This window comes from Neltuma alba, unplaced genomic scaffold (assembly GCF_004799145.2).
Source record: "Neltuma alba isolate B1F8T4 unplaced genomic scaffold, ASM479914v2 tig00006518_pilon, whole genome shotgun sequence".
NCBI lineage: Eukaryota > Viridiplantae > Streptophyta > Magnoliopsida > Fabales > Fabaceae > Neltuma > Neltuma alba.
The window spans coordinates 67068-82404 of record NW_021634487.1 but is presented as its reverse complement, the minus strand read 5'-3'; the positions used below and the strand labels follow the sequence as shown (position 1 = coordinate 82404).

General features: G+C 32.5%; 1 protein-coding gene across 1 annotated transcript in view; it reads right to left on the bottom strand.

The window, feature by feature from the left end:
* LOC114750552 (hydroquinone glucosyltransferase-like) overlaps nt 1–2420 on the bottom strand; it is a 78051-nt gene extending 75631 nt beyond the window's left edge. Inside the window, exon 1 of the mRNA XM_028939146.1 lies at nt 2049–2420. Within this exon, the coding sequence (XP_028794979.1) occupies nt 2049–2364 (316 nt within the window). The 5' untranslated portion in view covers nt 2365–2420. The remainder of the gene's footprint in view (nt 1–2048) is intronic.
* Nucleotides 2421–15337: the final 12917 nt, after the last annotated feature.

Genomic DNA, 15337 nt, shown 5'->3' with positions numbered 1-15337 from the left:
ATATATGCTCATAGTTAACGAGGGTACAGCGGAGAATAAAAATTAATCTAGTATAATTAATGAAAGTAATATTAGAAATCACTTAGACATATTTAATATTTTTAACTAGTTTTATTAGTATATGTGAATTAATTAATTAATTCTTATAAAAAGAACTAGAGAGAGGACCACCTTACTCCCATAGATATAACTCATTTGTATCCCATTCTCGTTAAGAATGCATTAAGTTGATAAAATTTCACACACTAAGCCTCTATTAAACAAAAATGGTGCTGAAAAAAATACGCCGTACATTTTCTCTAACCTATTTTCTTTGTTGTATTCAATAGGGATGAATTTGGAAAAAAAATTATTAATTAAGTACCCTATAAGTGACTTATATTTAGAAAAAATTTTTTTTTTCCTAAAATGGCTTGTATATAGGAACAAATTTAGTGGTATGTAAAACATTTGTACCCCATTTTCCCGCACGACACAATGTATTAAATTGATAAAAATTTTCACATTGTCCCTATTAAAGATAGGGTATAAAATATATGATGTACATTTTCTCCCACCTATTTTCTGTATTGTATTAAAAAAAGGTGAAATTGGAAAAAAGGTGATTGATTACCTACAAAATAACTTATTTAGGAATAAACATTTCTCCTATGCGTAACTTACACATAGTAATAGAGTGGCAGATATAGATGCATACTAGTCAGTTTGAGCTTAATTGTTAATGATTTTTTAATTAGTAAATTCCATGTAATCTTTTGGGGCCTTATGTATAATTTTTTTATTCACTAAGGGGGGAAAAAACTGAAGCCGACCATTTCTCTTAAAAATAGTATAGAAGTAGAAATCCAACTTAACTCTAAACATTTTTCACATATGTGAATATTTTTTTCAGGAGAGATTTGTGAAAATATTGAAGTATATATGAAAAAAATTGTTTAAGAATTATAATTTTAAAATTTTTATGTATATTATAATTTAAAATTTAAAAGTGATACATAATTTAAAAATAAAATTTGAAAATTGAAAATTTCAAATATAACTTTGTTTAATTTTGTGGTGAATTTATTAAATGTCATACACAGACACACACGCATTAAAGTATAATTTTTAATTATAGATCTCTTTAACATCTAAACAATGGATCTCTTTAATTTGAAATTCTCAAATGCTTGAATTTCCTCAAGCATATGTCCTTGGATGAAGAAAAATGAAATACTGTTGGCACGCGTACAGTTTATGACAACCTCTGTTTGAATTTGATAGGATGAAAAATACACTTGCGCGTACTACATGTGTTTGAATAAGACGACAATCCATGAAAAACATTTATAATCAAACTGATTTATGTTTAGAATATTGCAAATTTGATAGAGCACACTCTCTAATGTGGAGTTCCAACTACAATGAGTCAAAAACCCACCGGTAGAGCAGTGTCTCAAAATTTTGGCATATGGTCAAGAGGGTTCTCGTTTTGTGAATTTAAATAAGCCGAACTAGTAGACCCGCTTGGAGCCCTCACAACCCACAAAAACTTGTGGCCACTCATTTCTAACCCGAAGGCTAGCTCGGGAAGCTGGTCATGTGTTAGTGTTCCTCCACTCCCAAAAGAGACATGCAAAACAGAGTTCTTCTGCTGATTGTCTAACCATTTTAAACACTTTGAGGTTGACTCGTTTATGGTAATTGACTCGGTCTTCCAAATGGGCCCCACTGGATAAATGGGAGGTTATTTATGATTACTTTCTTGTAGTGATGTTATTGCCCCTTGTTCCAGATCTAGGAAGCTATTCACTATCATACCATCTGCTAAATGCAATCGCTTACATATATAAAGAGCTGTTTTGTAGGATTCACTTGATCTTTCTTGAACTGTGTCGAACAGATCCTTGCCATTTAATGGTACGCAACCTGAATGAAGTAATTATTAGCTCTTTAACATTCATTTTACATTTTTCATTTACCCAACCAGTTCACAGAACTAAAGTTCACAAGAATCAAAGAGGCAAAAGGAAAAAAAGAAATTAAACAAGAACAAGAAGATTGGTAACCTGGAAGTTTCAAAGGTTGTGATAACTCTCGAAATCCAGCAGAAACCATCTCTTGATCCTCATCAAGTTCGGGAAACTTGATGCAGAAACACAAGGAAGTAACAGACATGGGAAAGTAAACGTATGATTTGAGGTTGAACTGCTTTGCAATCTCTAAGGCATCCACTGAGAATACATTGGCAATGAGAGCAACAAGCTGAGCCTGGAAACTCAATGAGCTCAAAGCTTGACGAAGTGACAGAAGAGCGAGTTTTACAGTCATGCATTTTTGTTGGTGGGTGCAGGGCGTTTCGAGGGATGTCGTTTTGGTCGACATGTTCAAGAATAGTGAAGTCTATGCGCGGTGGAAGAGATTGGAGGATGGAAAGTGCAGATGGGAGGGAGGACCGAGTGTGGGGACAAGGAAAGTGAAGTGGAAATGAGGGAGGTGAACAACGAGTCGCTTTGCAAACTCAGTCAGAGGTATTAAATGACTAAACCCTGGACATGGAACCATGATGATGCAAGGATTTCTTTTCTCCATGGAAATTGGACAGTTCGGTAGCTTGATAGGTACTTGGGAAGGAAACAAAAGAAAAAGTGAAAGTATGAAAATACTTCATTCCTATATATACGTATACATACATATATATATACACGTTTGTAAATCATAATCTAACACGTATCCCACGATACCTGCAAGTCTATCTAACTGTCATGGCATACCTCAAAATCAAACCCCTATCTGACAAACTTAATATATGAAGCTTATTAGCTGAAAATAGTTAATAAGCAGCTCACTTAAAAGAAATAATGTACACTGGAATCATACAAAATGAGGGTTAAAAAATAGCGGTCAAATCATTAAATTAAATCAGTTTTAATTTTAATGTCGGCTTCGTCGTTTGCTCGAAGTCTTAAATGCCGTAGATCTATCTATAGATACATAGGAATAGGTTATTGTGGTCTTTTAATTAACGCGCTCCCTCTTGTGCTTATTATAGAAGCCCTTCTAAAAGAAATTCTTGATCGTTTTTACAAAAGACTTTTTAATAGTTTGAACGAGTATTAAATATTTTTTTTTATATGCTTGTATTTAACATGGGTATAGTGGAGAATAAAAATTAATCTAATACAATTAATGAGAGTAATATTGAAAATTACTTAAATTTTATGACAAATTTAATACTTTTAATTAGTTTTGTTAGTATAAGTGAATTAATTTGCTGATTCTTATAATAAGGACTAGAGGGAGGACCACTCTACTCCCATAGACATAACTCATTAGTATCTCATTCTTGTTAATAACGCATTAAATTGATACAATTTTCACACACTTAGCCTCCATTAAAGAAAAATGGTGTTGAAAAAATGCGTTGTACATTTTCTCTAACCTATTTTCTTTATTGTATTTAATAGGACTGAATTTGAAAAAAGATCATTAATTACCCTACAAGTGACTTATATTTAGGAACAATTTTTTTCCTACAAATGACTTGTATATAGGAACAAATTTAGTGGTATGTAAGTCACTTGTACCCCATTCTCCCATACAATGGAATGTATTAAATTGATAAAATTTTCCACATTGTCCGCATTAAAGATAGGGTATAAAATATATGCTGTACATTTTCTCTCACATATTTTTTTTATTGTATTGAATAAAGGTGAAATTGGAAAAAAAAGTGATTAATTACCGAACAAATGACTTATTTAGGAATAAACATTTCTCCTACAAGTGACTTACACACAGAGTGGTAGATATAGATGCATACTAGTCAGTTTAAGTTTAATTGTTAATGATTTTTTTTAATTAGTCAACTATATGTAATCTTTTAAGGTCTTATGTATAATTTTTTATTCACTAATGGGGGAAAAAATTGAAGCTGACCATTTCGCTTAAAAATAATGTAGAAGTAGAAATCCAACTTAACTCTAAACATTTTTTAATATACGTGAATTTTTTTTTCAGGAGAGATATGTGAAAATATTGAAGTATATATGAAAAAAATTATTTAAGAATTATAATTTTAAAATTTTTATGTATATTATATAATTTAAAATTTAAAAGTGATTATACATAATTTAAAACTGGAAATTGAAAATTTCAAATATAACTTTGTTTAATTTTGTGCTGAATTTATTAAATGTCATACGTAGACATCCACACACATTAAAGTACAAGTTTTAATTATAGATCTCTTTAACATCTAAACAATGGATCTCTTTCATTTGAAATCCTCAAATGCTTGAATTTCCTCAAGCGTATTTTCTTGGATGAAGACAAATGAAATACTGTTGGCACGCGTACAGTTTATGACAAGCTCTGTTTGAATTTGATAGGATGAAAAATATACTTGAGCGTGGATGTTTGAATAAGATGAAAATCTACGAAAAACATTTATAATCAAACTGATTTATGTTTAAAATATTGCAAATTTGATAGATTCTTTATGCTAATCAACCAATGAGGGTACCATCTGTTACTCAGATTATTTTTAAATTTTTTAATGTTAATCTCTTTAATTTTACCTCGACTGTAATAGTGCTCAAACATGTGTTCTTTTGATTTTGAATGTATAATAAAGAAATTATGTGCTCATGCTTATGCGAAGGGTGCCTAGGGACCATACAAATATACACACACTACCCTCGATACTTAATATAATCGTTAGTTGGAGATTAGATCTAGTATTAAATATAATATCTCAATTTACTTCATTTTTCAAATTTATAATTCATTGTCTAAAGTATCATTATTAATTACACATTGAAATATGACCTGTCTTGCTTACACCTTGGGGTCAAATTCAAAATTAAAACCAAGGATTGTACTATAAACACAACTTCAGGTTGTTTCACTTGTTGGAGCCTTAATTATTGATCCTAAGTTAACTAAATGCCATGAAAATACAAAATTGACTAAGGAAAAGTTGGGGGTTTTCATTAAAACTATTAATTGAAATAGAATGCAATGTAAATATATTTTGGATTTTTGGGAAATTAGGATGGAATGGATGGGAAACAAGTGTTGAAACAGGTGATAGAACCTCTTGAAAATGGACCTTTGGCAATCATAGTTCAAAATGATTTTGGAAGTAAAAATCACCAAGTTTTCTAAAGGAAAAACCTTAAAGAACCTTTTAAATCTAGGATCTTAATCAATAGCCACTCATCTCATAAGATCCTATTAAGCTCACTTAGTGAGTGTATTAGGATTAATTAATGCACTTAGTTCAATGCAAGCCCAGATTAACTCAACAATCAAACAATACCATGAAAGAAAGAGGGTATCAAAAGAGTTGCATAGAAACATATATGTAACCACATATATTGAAGCTCAAATTCAACATTAACTAATCCAATACACAAGATAATCATTCAGAATTGATTACAACTATAATCAAAATAGTTCATCCCCAATTTACAAATCCTAAGACCTAGGAATTCATAAATAAATAACTAGAACTATGGATGAAGCTAACTCCCCTTTAAAGCTCTTGGAACTCATGCCAATTGAACCATCTTCAAGAGAGCAGACACTTAGCCACGTATTGGAACAAGAAGCACCACAACCAGTAGTAATTTCGGGCTACCCATGGTGGAAAATGAAGGAGAAATGGAAAAAGATGGAGATTTTGTGAAGGAGAGTGAAGAGGACGAGAGAAAATGAATGGGAGAGGTTGTGTATAAGTGAATGTAGCTAGGTTTTTGAAAAATGCCTTATTTTTCAGGTGTTCTGGCTGGGTCTAGGTTGGATTTTGAGTGGATAAACCATTCAGAGTCAGATCTTATAAGTAAAATGCACAGGTTCAAAAATGTGCCAGGCGCCACAGCGGATCCATTTAGTGCTGTGTTGTTCTTTATTCTTTGATCTTGGCTCCATTTTTCTTGTGTCATGCAATCAAAATTAGTCTAAATGAAGTATCAATTGTCCTAGAAATTAATTAATAATAATTAATCACTAATTATGACAATTTTGACCCAAAAGACATTACTCTATGCAAAGGCATCTAAACTATATTAGACACAAATATGCACAATTATGCTCATAATAACCCATAATAACCCATGAAATGATATAATACAATATATAATAAATGGGTTAGATCAACTCCCGCACACTTAAACCTTTTTACTCCTGGACAAAGACAAAGACAATAAAATCAAGAATGGTATTAAGACAAATGAGAATCCATCCATACATATTTCAAATGAACGGTCATAATCTCATTGATCAAATCTCTTAAGAAAGCAAAGTAGTGGTAAAGACAATGCAAAGAAATTAACATAGAATACAATTGAGATAATGTGGATGAGCAAAAGAGAGAGTTCTCAAAGGATTGAACTGCTTCACTCAACTTACCAAATTGGGGTTAATTTCTCTCAGATCCACTTAGTCAACATCTTACCATAGGCTTGTTGAACTTCTAAAATCTCCACTACACATGCTAAGATATAGTGAGTCAAGAGGGCTTTAAAGGGTGAAGTGATGGATAAAAGGCCTAAATGGGATGAACGTAGAATGAAATAAATGACAAAGCACCAAGCATTCAAAGATGATTTTCAAACTAATACTTACTTAATTTCTCTTCAATCATAAACTTTGATCTTCAAAACTACCAATGAATTGCCTTATTTCAAAATTTTATTCCTTGGTATCATTTTTATTTCTAGCCTTCTTCTTCTTCTTCTTCTTCTTCTTCTTCTTCTTCTTGGCTTTTCTCAACGTTTTCTTCTTTTTCTTTGCCCTTTTTTTATTTCTTTTCTCTCTCTTTTTTTTCCAATTAACTTTGGCAATTCTAAACCCATGTAGAAAAAAAAATATCAACATCACACATGTACTAGTAAGGTGTTGTTAGAAACTTAAATATACTATGCATGCTTGGAACTTTGAGAAAAGAAGAAGGCTCAAGTGGTTAGTAATGGATATTAATATTGTGGGTTTGTGTTTGGGATGTAGGGTAGTGAAAGGAATGCCTCTATCATGCTCACTCTAACAATGCATACAAAGCCTCAACTAAGAACCAGAACAAGTTCTGGAGGATAATCGAACTAAGTGGATGACTCTCTAAGAAAAGAAATTAAGGCTCAAATCAACCTTCCAACAAGGGTTAAAACTGTCACATCCCAAAAAATTTTATCTGGCAATAAAGGATCAAAACTTGGGATGAGGGTCAATGTAGGAACTAGATGAGGAGATGAAAAAACTTTTGATATGAAACCCCGATGAGGTCTGAACTGACATTTTCATAATCATCAGCCTAGGAAGGGTAACAAAAAAATTTGAGAAAAATTTCAGAAAATCCCTGAAAAATGGGAAAAGTATAGAGTAGAGGTTTTGGAAACTTGGTTGAGGCCTGAAAGGTGGAATTTTGGTAAAAATAAATTATTACGGAATTTCTTGTAGATAGAGGTTTTTCGAGAAATTATTAGCAAAATGAAGGAAAATAATTATTTAAATTAGCTAGAGGTTGATGAAAATTCATATAAATGTTTATTTGAATTTATAAAATTATTTTTAGGCCTTGAAAACTTAGGAATTAATTTTAGGGAATTTATTTTCCCGCAATGACACTGATAGATGCCTAATCAGAGAAAATTCAAAATAAATACCTAGAGGTGGTGAAAACTTCTGAAAATTTTTATATCATATTCTCATATTAAAAGGTAAATTATTATGAAGAGAAATAAATTTTTGGAGGTCTAAAAAAATTGTGGAATGTTACTAGTGAATAGTAACCGATAAAGTTTCTAATTGGTTTGAGATAGTGATTTGGTTTGTGGGTCATCTTTTTAGGCCAGACCAAACCATTTGTGGGGCCCACAATAGACCCATTAAAGGCCCAATTTCGTGCACTTTCCAGATTCCTTTATTTTTATTAAATAAAAAGTGAAAATCAAGAGAAAATGCTTGGAAAAATCTAGTGCAAGGCCACATGTTCAAATCTGATCATTCCCACACATGATGGCTTCCACCTAGACTCTTGAGGTGTCCCTTAATTCAGCCAAATCAGCAGGGAGAGGGAAGATGGATTTTTTCTATAAATACCCCCCAGAAAATACATGAAAAATGTTGGAAAATTGGGAAAAAGAAGAGGAGACTCTGCCATTGTTCATCCAGCACCCTTGCATGAAAATTCTAAGGTGTTTTAGGTAATGAATCATCCAACTTACTTCAAGAAAACACTAAGGTATGTCTAAGCATCAATATCCCTAGATTTTGGCTTGGAAAAATGCTGAAAATTTTGTCAAAATTCGGTTGGGATGTGTGATGCTTAGGAAAGGATAGAAACCTTAATAATCAAGTAGAATAAGTAAGATTAAGTGATGTATGGATTGATGGATGAAATCAAGGTTAGGGTTTAAGAGGAGAATTTCGGCCAGCACTATTCATGCAAGAGCTGATTGATGTTGCTTGATTTGATGATTCCAATGCCTTTAAAACATGTTTTTGTGTAGGGATATGTTATTGGAAAGTGTTTAAAATCATTGGAATTAAAAATAGAATTTTTGGAAAATAAATACCCCCCATTCGGCCAAGAGGAGTTCATGGGGAAGGAATGTGATTTTCAAAAAATCTGATTTCACCATTAGATTCCTCATGAAAAATTGTGTAGGATTGAGTTATGAGATGGTTGATTCTAAAGAAGGAATCAATTTGTTAAAAATCAAAGAAAAAGGAGGGAAATTGTTGAGTTAATGTTTAAGTATTGGAATTAAGTTGTTTTGTGATTAATATGGCCTCTGATTATACTTGGTTTAATAGGCATTGAGAGAGGGAATTAAGGAGAAGCATTGCTCCTTGGAGGAATTAATTGGACAAGCTTTGCAAAGGTAGCTTTGAATTATAATTTGATTGTTTATCTTGCTTGTTTGTTGTGATTGTTGTTATTTCGATTGGAGGAATTTTGTGGTGACCTTGATTGTTTGATTGATATTGGTTATGCTTTGGCCAAATGCTTGTGGTATGTCAATTTGGATAATATGATGTTCCTCTCCTTGCATGATATTTGGTGTGAATTCCTATGAGTTGGGAATGGTTTAGATTGCATGACATTTCACAATTAAACTTGCATTGATTTACATGATAATTATAATTCATATGCTACTGAGATTTTTTTGAAATCTCATTCCTCCTATGTTATTTTATGCCCTAATTAGGAAGTGGACCAAGCATGGAGCAAGGGAGAGAATTGGCCTTGGCATGAAATGGCTTTATGAATATTATGTTACGTTAGAAACTTGTATCAAGTGTACCAAACTTTATGTTGATTTTATGATAAGTTATGGATGACATTTTGATGCAAATTATATTTTTATTCCATTTTCCAATGTTGGAATTATGCTTGAGGCATTGTGGAAGGAATGTGGTTGAAGGAAAAAGGGAAAATAAATCAAGAAAATGGTAATTAGGGGATAGAAATTTTCTAAAAAGTGTCAAACTTATGACACATAAAATAATGAGCAATTGTTGGATTTTGGACATGAAATTTTACATAAAAATAGATCTCATTTTTTTTAAAAAAAAAGAGGTAATTCATTAAATTTGGAGTTGTGTGCTAAGAGTTATGCCCTTCCAAAGTTGGCCAAAAATACTGAAAATTTGAAAATTTACCAAATAAATAGTACACTTTGATGAATTTCCTGGAATTATTATGGATGAAATTGGATCTAATGATTATTTTTCCTCCATATAACTCTTAGCAAGTTTCATGTGAAAATTAGAACCACTTTGTTTCAAGTTTTCTAGATTTAGTTATGAATTTTCAAAGTTGGCCCATTTTCGGATGAACAGTATATGGACAGGATGAACAGTAAAATGTTGGATTTCAAATTTTCCATCCGAAAATATTACGAAACGACTTATAATAATTCCAATTGATGTGTAATGGTATATAAAAAGAGGTGTGACAAAAAATCTCAAGAGCTCATACACAAGTCCAAATGCATAAAACATTAATCACAATGCATTTATCAATCCACTTCTAATACTAACTAAAGGAATACAATCAATAAAGTTATGACAATCCACTTAAAACATATGCAAATTCCCAAGAATATTAATATCAAAGTTGAAAATATTTTCAAATAAAAAAAGATGAGAGTACAAAAATTCAAGTGACAAAGAGTTAAGCTAAGAATTTTCACAAAAATTGGCATAAATATCACTAATAAAGCACAACAAGAAGCCAAAATTTTAGGATTTTTTTTTAAGAAAACACTAAATTTTCAACAAAACTCAAGTCATAATACAATCCATAATGTAAACCCTTCCCCCCATACTTGAACAAAGCATTGTCCTCAATGCTTAACCAAGTAGATAATTAAGCACAAGGGAAGAAAGGCAAAAGACAAGAACATAAAGGGGAAATTATTAAAATAAAAAACTACAAGCTAAAACTACATTACTTTTTCCTACTGGTAAGCTCCTCCCCCCATACTTATCTCATTAACACATGCAACAATCAAATCAATCAAAACAAAGCAAAACATAGTAAACAAGATAGGTAAAGCAAAGAAGCGACCTGAGGTGTCATGGAGGCTGATAGCTCTCCTTGAAGAAACGACGGTGCTCCTTTTTGACTTGGAAGAACTAGCCTTCAGCATCCTTTATCACAACCTTCCCATGCTGGCATGTTGACTGAACTTCATCCATTTGGCCCTTTTCTCAGCTTTTGGCATTTGATAAGTAGATAGTAGACCCCATACCTCAACACCAGCTTTAATCTTCACAGCCTCCTCAGGAGTTGATAGGAAAGGGTCTTCATAAACCAAATTAGTGACCTTGTAGTGGTCAATGGAGAGAGGAGAGAAAGTGGCAGAGGGTATCTTAATTTTCTTCTTCTCCTTAGAACAGAGCTTGAGAGATGTAGGCTCTTTGCTCTCTTCCTCATAATCCACTTTCTTGCTATCTATAGGAGCAACCACTGTCTCTTGATAAGCTATCTCATTTGAGGGTGTAGAGATGGTGGGTGGATAACAATTGGAACTATAACAGGTCTCTGCACAGTATTCAGGGCACGCAGCTCCCTAAAAAGGTTGAAATATTTCTTTTCCTTAGAAGTCTTTTCAGCTCTACTAACACCTGCAACATCATCAAAAACAAAGCCTTTCTCGAGCTCATGAGGGTTAGTAGAAGACTTCTCAAGTGCAACATCGATAATAACATAATCAAATGGAGAAGAAAGGGTGTAATCTAATTGATGAATAGTAGAACAGCCCATGTCACTACCATTTAAAAGGGAGGGGGAGCAGAATCAAAAATAGGGGATGAAACATGCATCTCATTAACATTATTAAGCTTATCTACGAACAACCCGTCAACAAAGTTAACATCACACATAGAATAGTCTTCATGCGGTTGTTTCATTTGTTCATACATATTAAAATATGCAAATTTATCCATAACAGACATAGTGATAAAACCTTTTTACATGTCAATATTGGTATTAGCAGTTCGAAGAAAGGGTCTACTCAAAATCAGAGTCCTATCCCCACCTTGTTCATTAGGCATATCCAAAACATAAAAGTTGGTAGGGATAACTAAATCTTTTACCTTCACAAGAATATCCTCTAAGAAGCCATGTGGATACCTCACAGTCCTATCAGCTAACTGAAGCATCATGGTGGTAGGTTTAAGGCTTTTGATTTGTAAAGACTCATACATTGATTTAGGCATAACATTAATTACAGCACCTAAATCAAGTAAAGCTTTAGGAATGGTTGTCCTACTTACAGTATAAGGTATAGTAAAGGAACCAGGGTCTTGACACTTAATTAGGAGTTGTGGTTTAAACAAGATAGACACACTTAAGGGTAACTGAACTCTTTCATTAGGTTTAAACTTCCTCTTATTTGTGAACAACTCTTTCAAAAATTTAGCATACTTAGGGATCTTCTTAATCAGTTCAAGCAAGGGTATATTAACTTTAACTTTTCTAAATGTTTCAAGGAACTCATTATCTTGTTTTTCATTATTAATTTTCATGCTCTTTAAGTAAGAGTGAGGAAAAGGGAGCTCATTGAGATTTACCCCCTCACCCTCATTGCTTAAGGTTCCATGAGTGCTTGTCTCTGGTTGGTTCTTGTTCTCCTTGATTTTGTGCTCTTTAGTAGACTCTTTTTGAGTAGCTTCATTTCCTTAGAGCTTTCTGACCTCTTGGGTAGATTTTCAACCTCAATCTCTTCATCCACCTCTTCGTCATCACTCAAGTCTTGAATAGGTCCAACTTTCTTTCAACTTCGTAGACATATGGTATTCACAAACTTATGATTCATAACAGTGTCGGAAGGCATAGTTCCTAAATTTTGAGCTTGTTGGTCACTCACATTATTAGATTACTTAAGTGACATAAGAATTAAGGTTGTTGGCCCTGACTTCTATTAGCTCCATCTTGCTTTCAATAAAGGCAAATCTTGCTTCATGACAAACTCAATTATTTTTTTTATATATTTTGATATCTTTTATATGGGTTTTGTCAACTTAATTAGTCCTTTTGGCCTTAATTGATTGTTAATTGATTTAACATATTTTATTTTGAATTATTATTTTATAGGGGCAAAATTGTCATATTTTGGTTTAATTGTGAGTAATTGATTTTTTAGGACAATTAATGCTACCTTATTCTTGAATTTTGTTTATAGGTTTTTGAAAAATTTAAAAATAAAAATAAAAATTTAAAAAGAAAAAAAAAGAAAAAATATAATAAAAAATAATTAAAAAAGGGGAGCAAAATACAACCACTAATAACCTACTATTATCATCATCTTGGTGGAGAGATGTGGGCACGAGAGAGTTGAGCAATGTGAATAGAGTGGGTGCAGGGAGGAAGGAGCTTGGCGGCAAGAAGGACTAGATTAGGGAGGCAGGTGTAGACGAACAGAGTGGCGGCGTGTTCCTCCTCTCCATCCATCATCATCGACTTCTCTGTTTCTTCTCCTCAGCGTGACAGAACCAGTGATGAGTAGCGACAGAAAACAGAGTGCCAGCGGTGTGAAGAATTCAGTGTGAACAATGTTCTTCCATAGAAGCTTGCAATAGAGTATTTATTGTGGCATTTTTGATGGCAAACTGTGGCTAGAACTTAATAATTCTCTAATTCAGCAACAATGGCAGGAGCTCGGATCATCAAAGGGGAGTTTAGTTACTTTAATTTCCTATCCAATAATTTTTTAACAATTCCTAGATCTTAGGATAGTTATTCTGATTATTGAAAAATTTTTATTATTAAATCTGATTATATTTGGAGATTATTATGGCTGGATTATTGTTTAGTATTTGATATTTAGTTGTTTATAGCTTTGATTTCAATTATGATGTTGTGGTAATGACATTTGTATTGATTTTGGAGTTAATATATTGTGATTTTCTGAGATGGTTTGGAATCTTGGATCATATTGTCTCTTGCTAACTTTAATTCTGTTGTTTCAGATTTAAGAGTTCTAATTAAACACTGGGTTTTAGCATCTTTAATCCCATTTTACTATTCTGGTTGCAGTAAGTTGGGATTTTAGGAAAATATTTTGTAGCAATTCGAGGTGGCTTGGTTGTTGGATTAAAAGCTTAATTATAATTCTAAATTCATTATTTTAACTCTCGTATCTTTTGGAGTAAGGATTGCCTGTATTGTTGAAATAGAGGATTGATTATTATCATTGTTATTCGTGTGTTTCATTTCTATTTCTTTCATCTTCATTCATTTTAATCATTTCTTATATTAAAAAAAATAAAAAAGAAAGTATTTCAATTTAATTCATGGCATTTAATTAGCAATTTTCAAATTAAAAATACTTTTTATAGTTTAGGTTACTTGCATTTATTTATTAGGATTTAATTTCATTTTTGACTCCTTAAAGTGAATACGACTCGGATTGTGCACTATATTGTATTAATTCGGTTAATCTTTGGAGTAACCTCAAAGCGACAAATTAAGGGTAATTATTTCAAGTGGTGCCGTTGCTGGGGAGCCAAAAAAAAATTGGTTCCCTAGTATTTAAGTGTCAAGTAAGCTTGATTGGAGTTTATTTGTTGAGCCTTTTTAGTTTTCATTTTTGTTATTTTTTTGTATTTTTTTAGTAGTTTGCATTTGTTTTTGGTTTTTCATAGCATTTCTTTCATTTGCACGGAAAATTTCTCAAAAAAATACAACTAAATGTCTTGATTTTTTATTCATTTGCATTTTAGTTAGTATTGCATAGTTTTAGCACTTAGCATCATATAATTGCACTGAAAACTTAAAAAAAAAAAAGAAGTCTTTAGATCCTTTTATTCGTTGCACATTTCATTTCCTTTTTTCATTTAGATCTTTTCTTTTTTATTCTCATATATAAACACTTGCATTTCATTGCATTCATCTGCTTTTGTTTGAATCTTGTTATGCAAGTCAATTTTGCACTTTGCTTCTGGTTGATTGATTGTTTATGCCAAGAAGGGGTAGGACTAAAACCCTAGTTCCTTCCAATCCTGAGCTTCAAAGTTCTTTAAGGGAAGTTAGACAAGACCAAGGGGTAGAAAGGACTAGTAAGATTATAATTAAAGAGGACAATCTTTCACATGAGTCTGACTTGTCCTCTATTGAATATAGTGAGTCTCGTGATCCTGAGGTTGAACTAGACACTTCAACTGGTCTAGATTTGGTGGTTGACTTACGTGTCATAATGGAAATTGTTAACAATCCTAATGGTAACAACAATGGTGGTAATGACAAAAGGGATAATGGACATAATGGGGAATATGATAGAGTAGGAGAGAATAATGGAGGTAACCCTAAAAGAAGAACCATTAGGGAAGCCACTACTTTTGATACAAGTTATGATCATTTTAATGTTGCATGCCCTAATGTTGATGTCAATTTTGAGATTAAAGGTCGACTGCTTAATTCTTTGCCTAAATTCTATGGTTTGACAAGTGGGAACCCGTACAATCATCTGAGATCTCTCTCTATGGTATGTTCTAGGATGAAGTCGATTAGGACTAATCTGGATGAGGTTCTTTTGAAGGTATTCCACTTGTCTCTGGAGGGCAAAGCATGAGAATGGTACATGAGCTTGCCTAGGCATATGGCAGATGCCTACCATAATTAGAACAACCTCAAAAAAGCATTCTTAGAGAAGTATTTTCCTACTTTCTGGACTTCCACATTGGAAAAGAAATCTACTTTGCAAAGCAAGACTATGAGGAGTCACTTTATGACTACTAGAACCATTTTCAAGACTTACTTTGTAGATGTACACACCATCAAATTCCAGATGAGCAGTTAGTCTAATACTTTTATGATGGACTTAAGAACCAAGACAAGGGGAAGTTG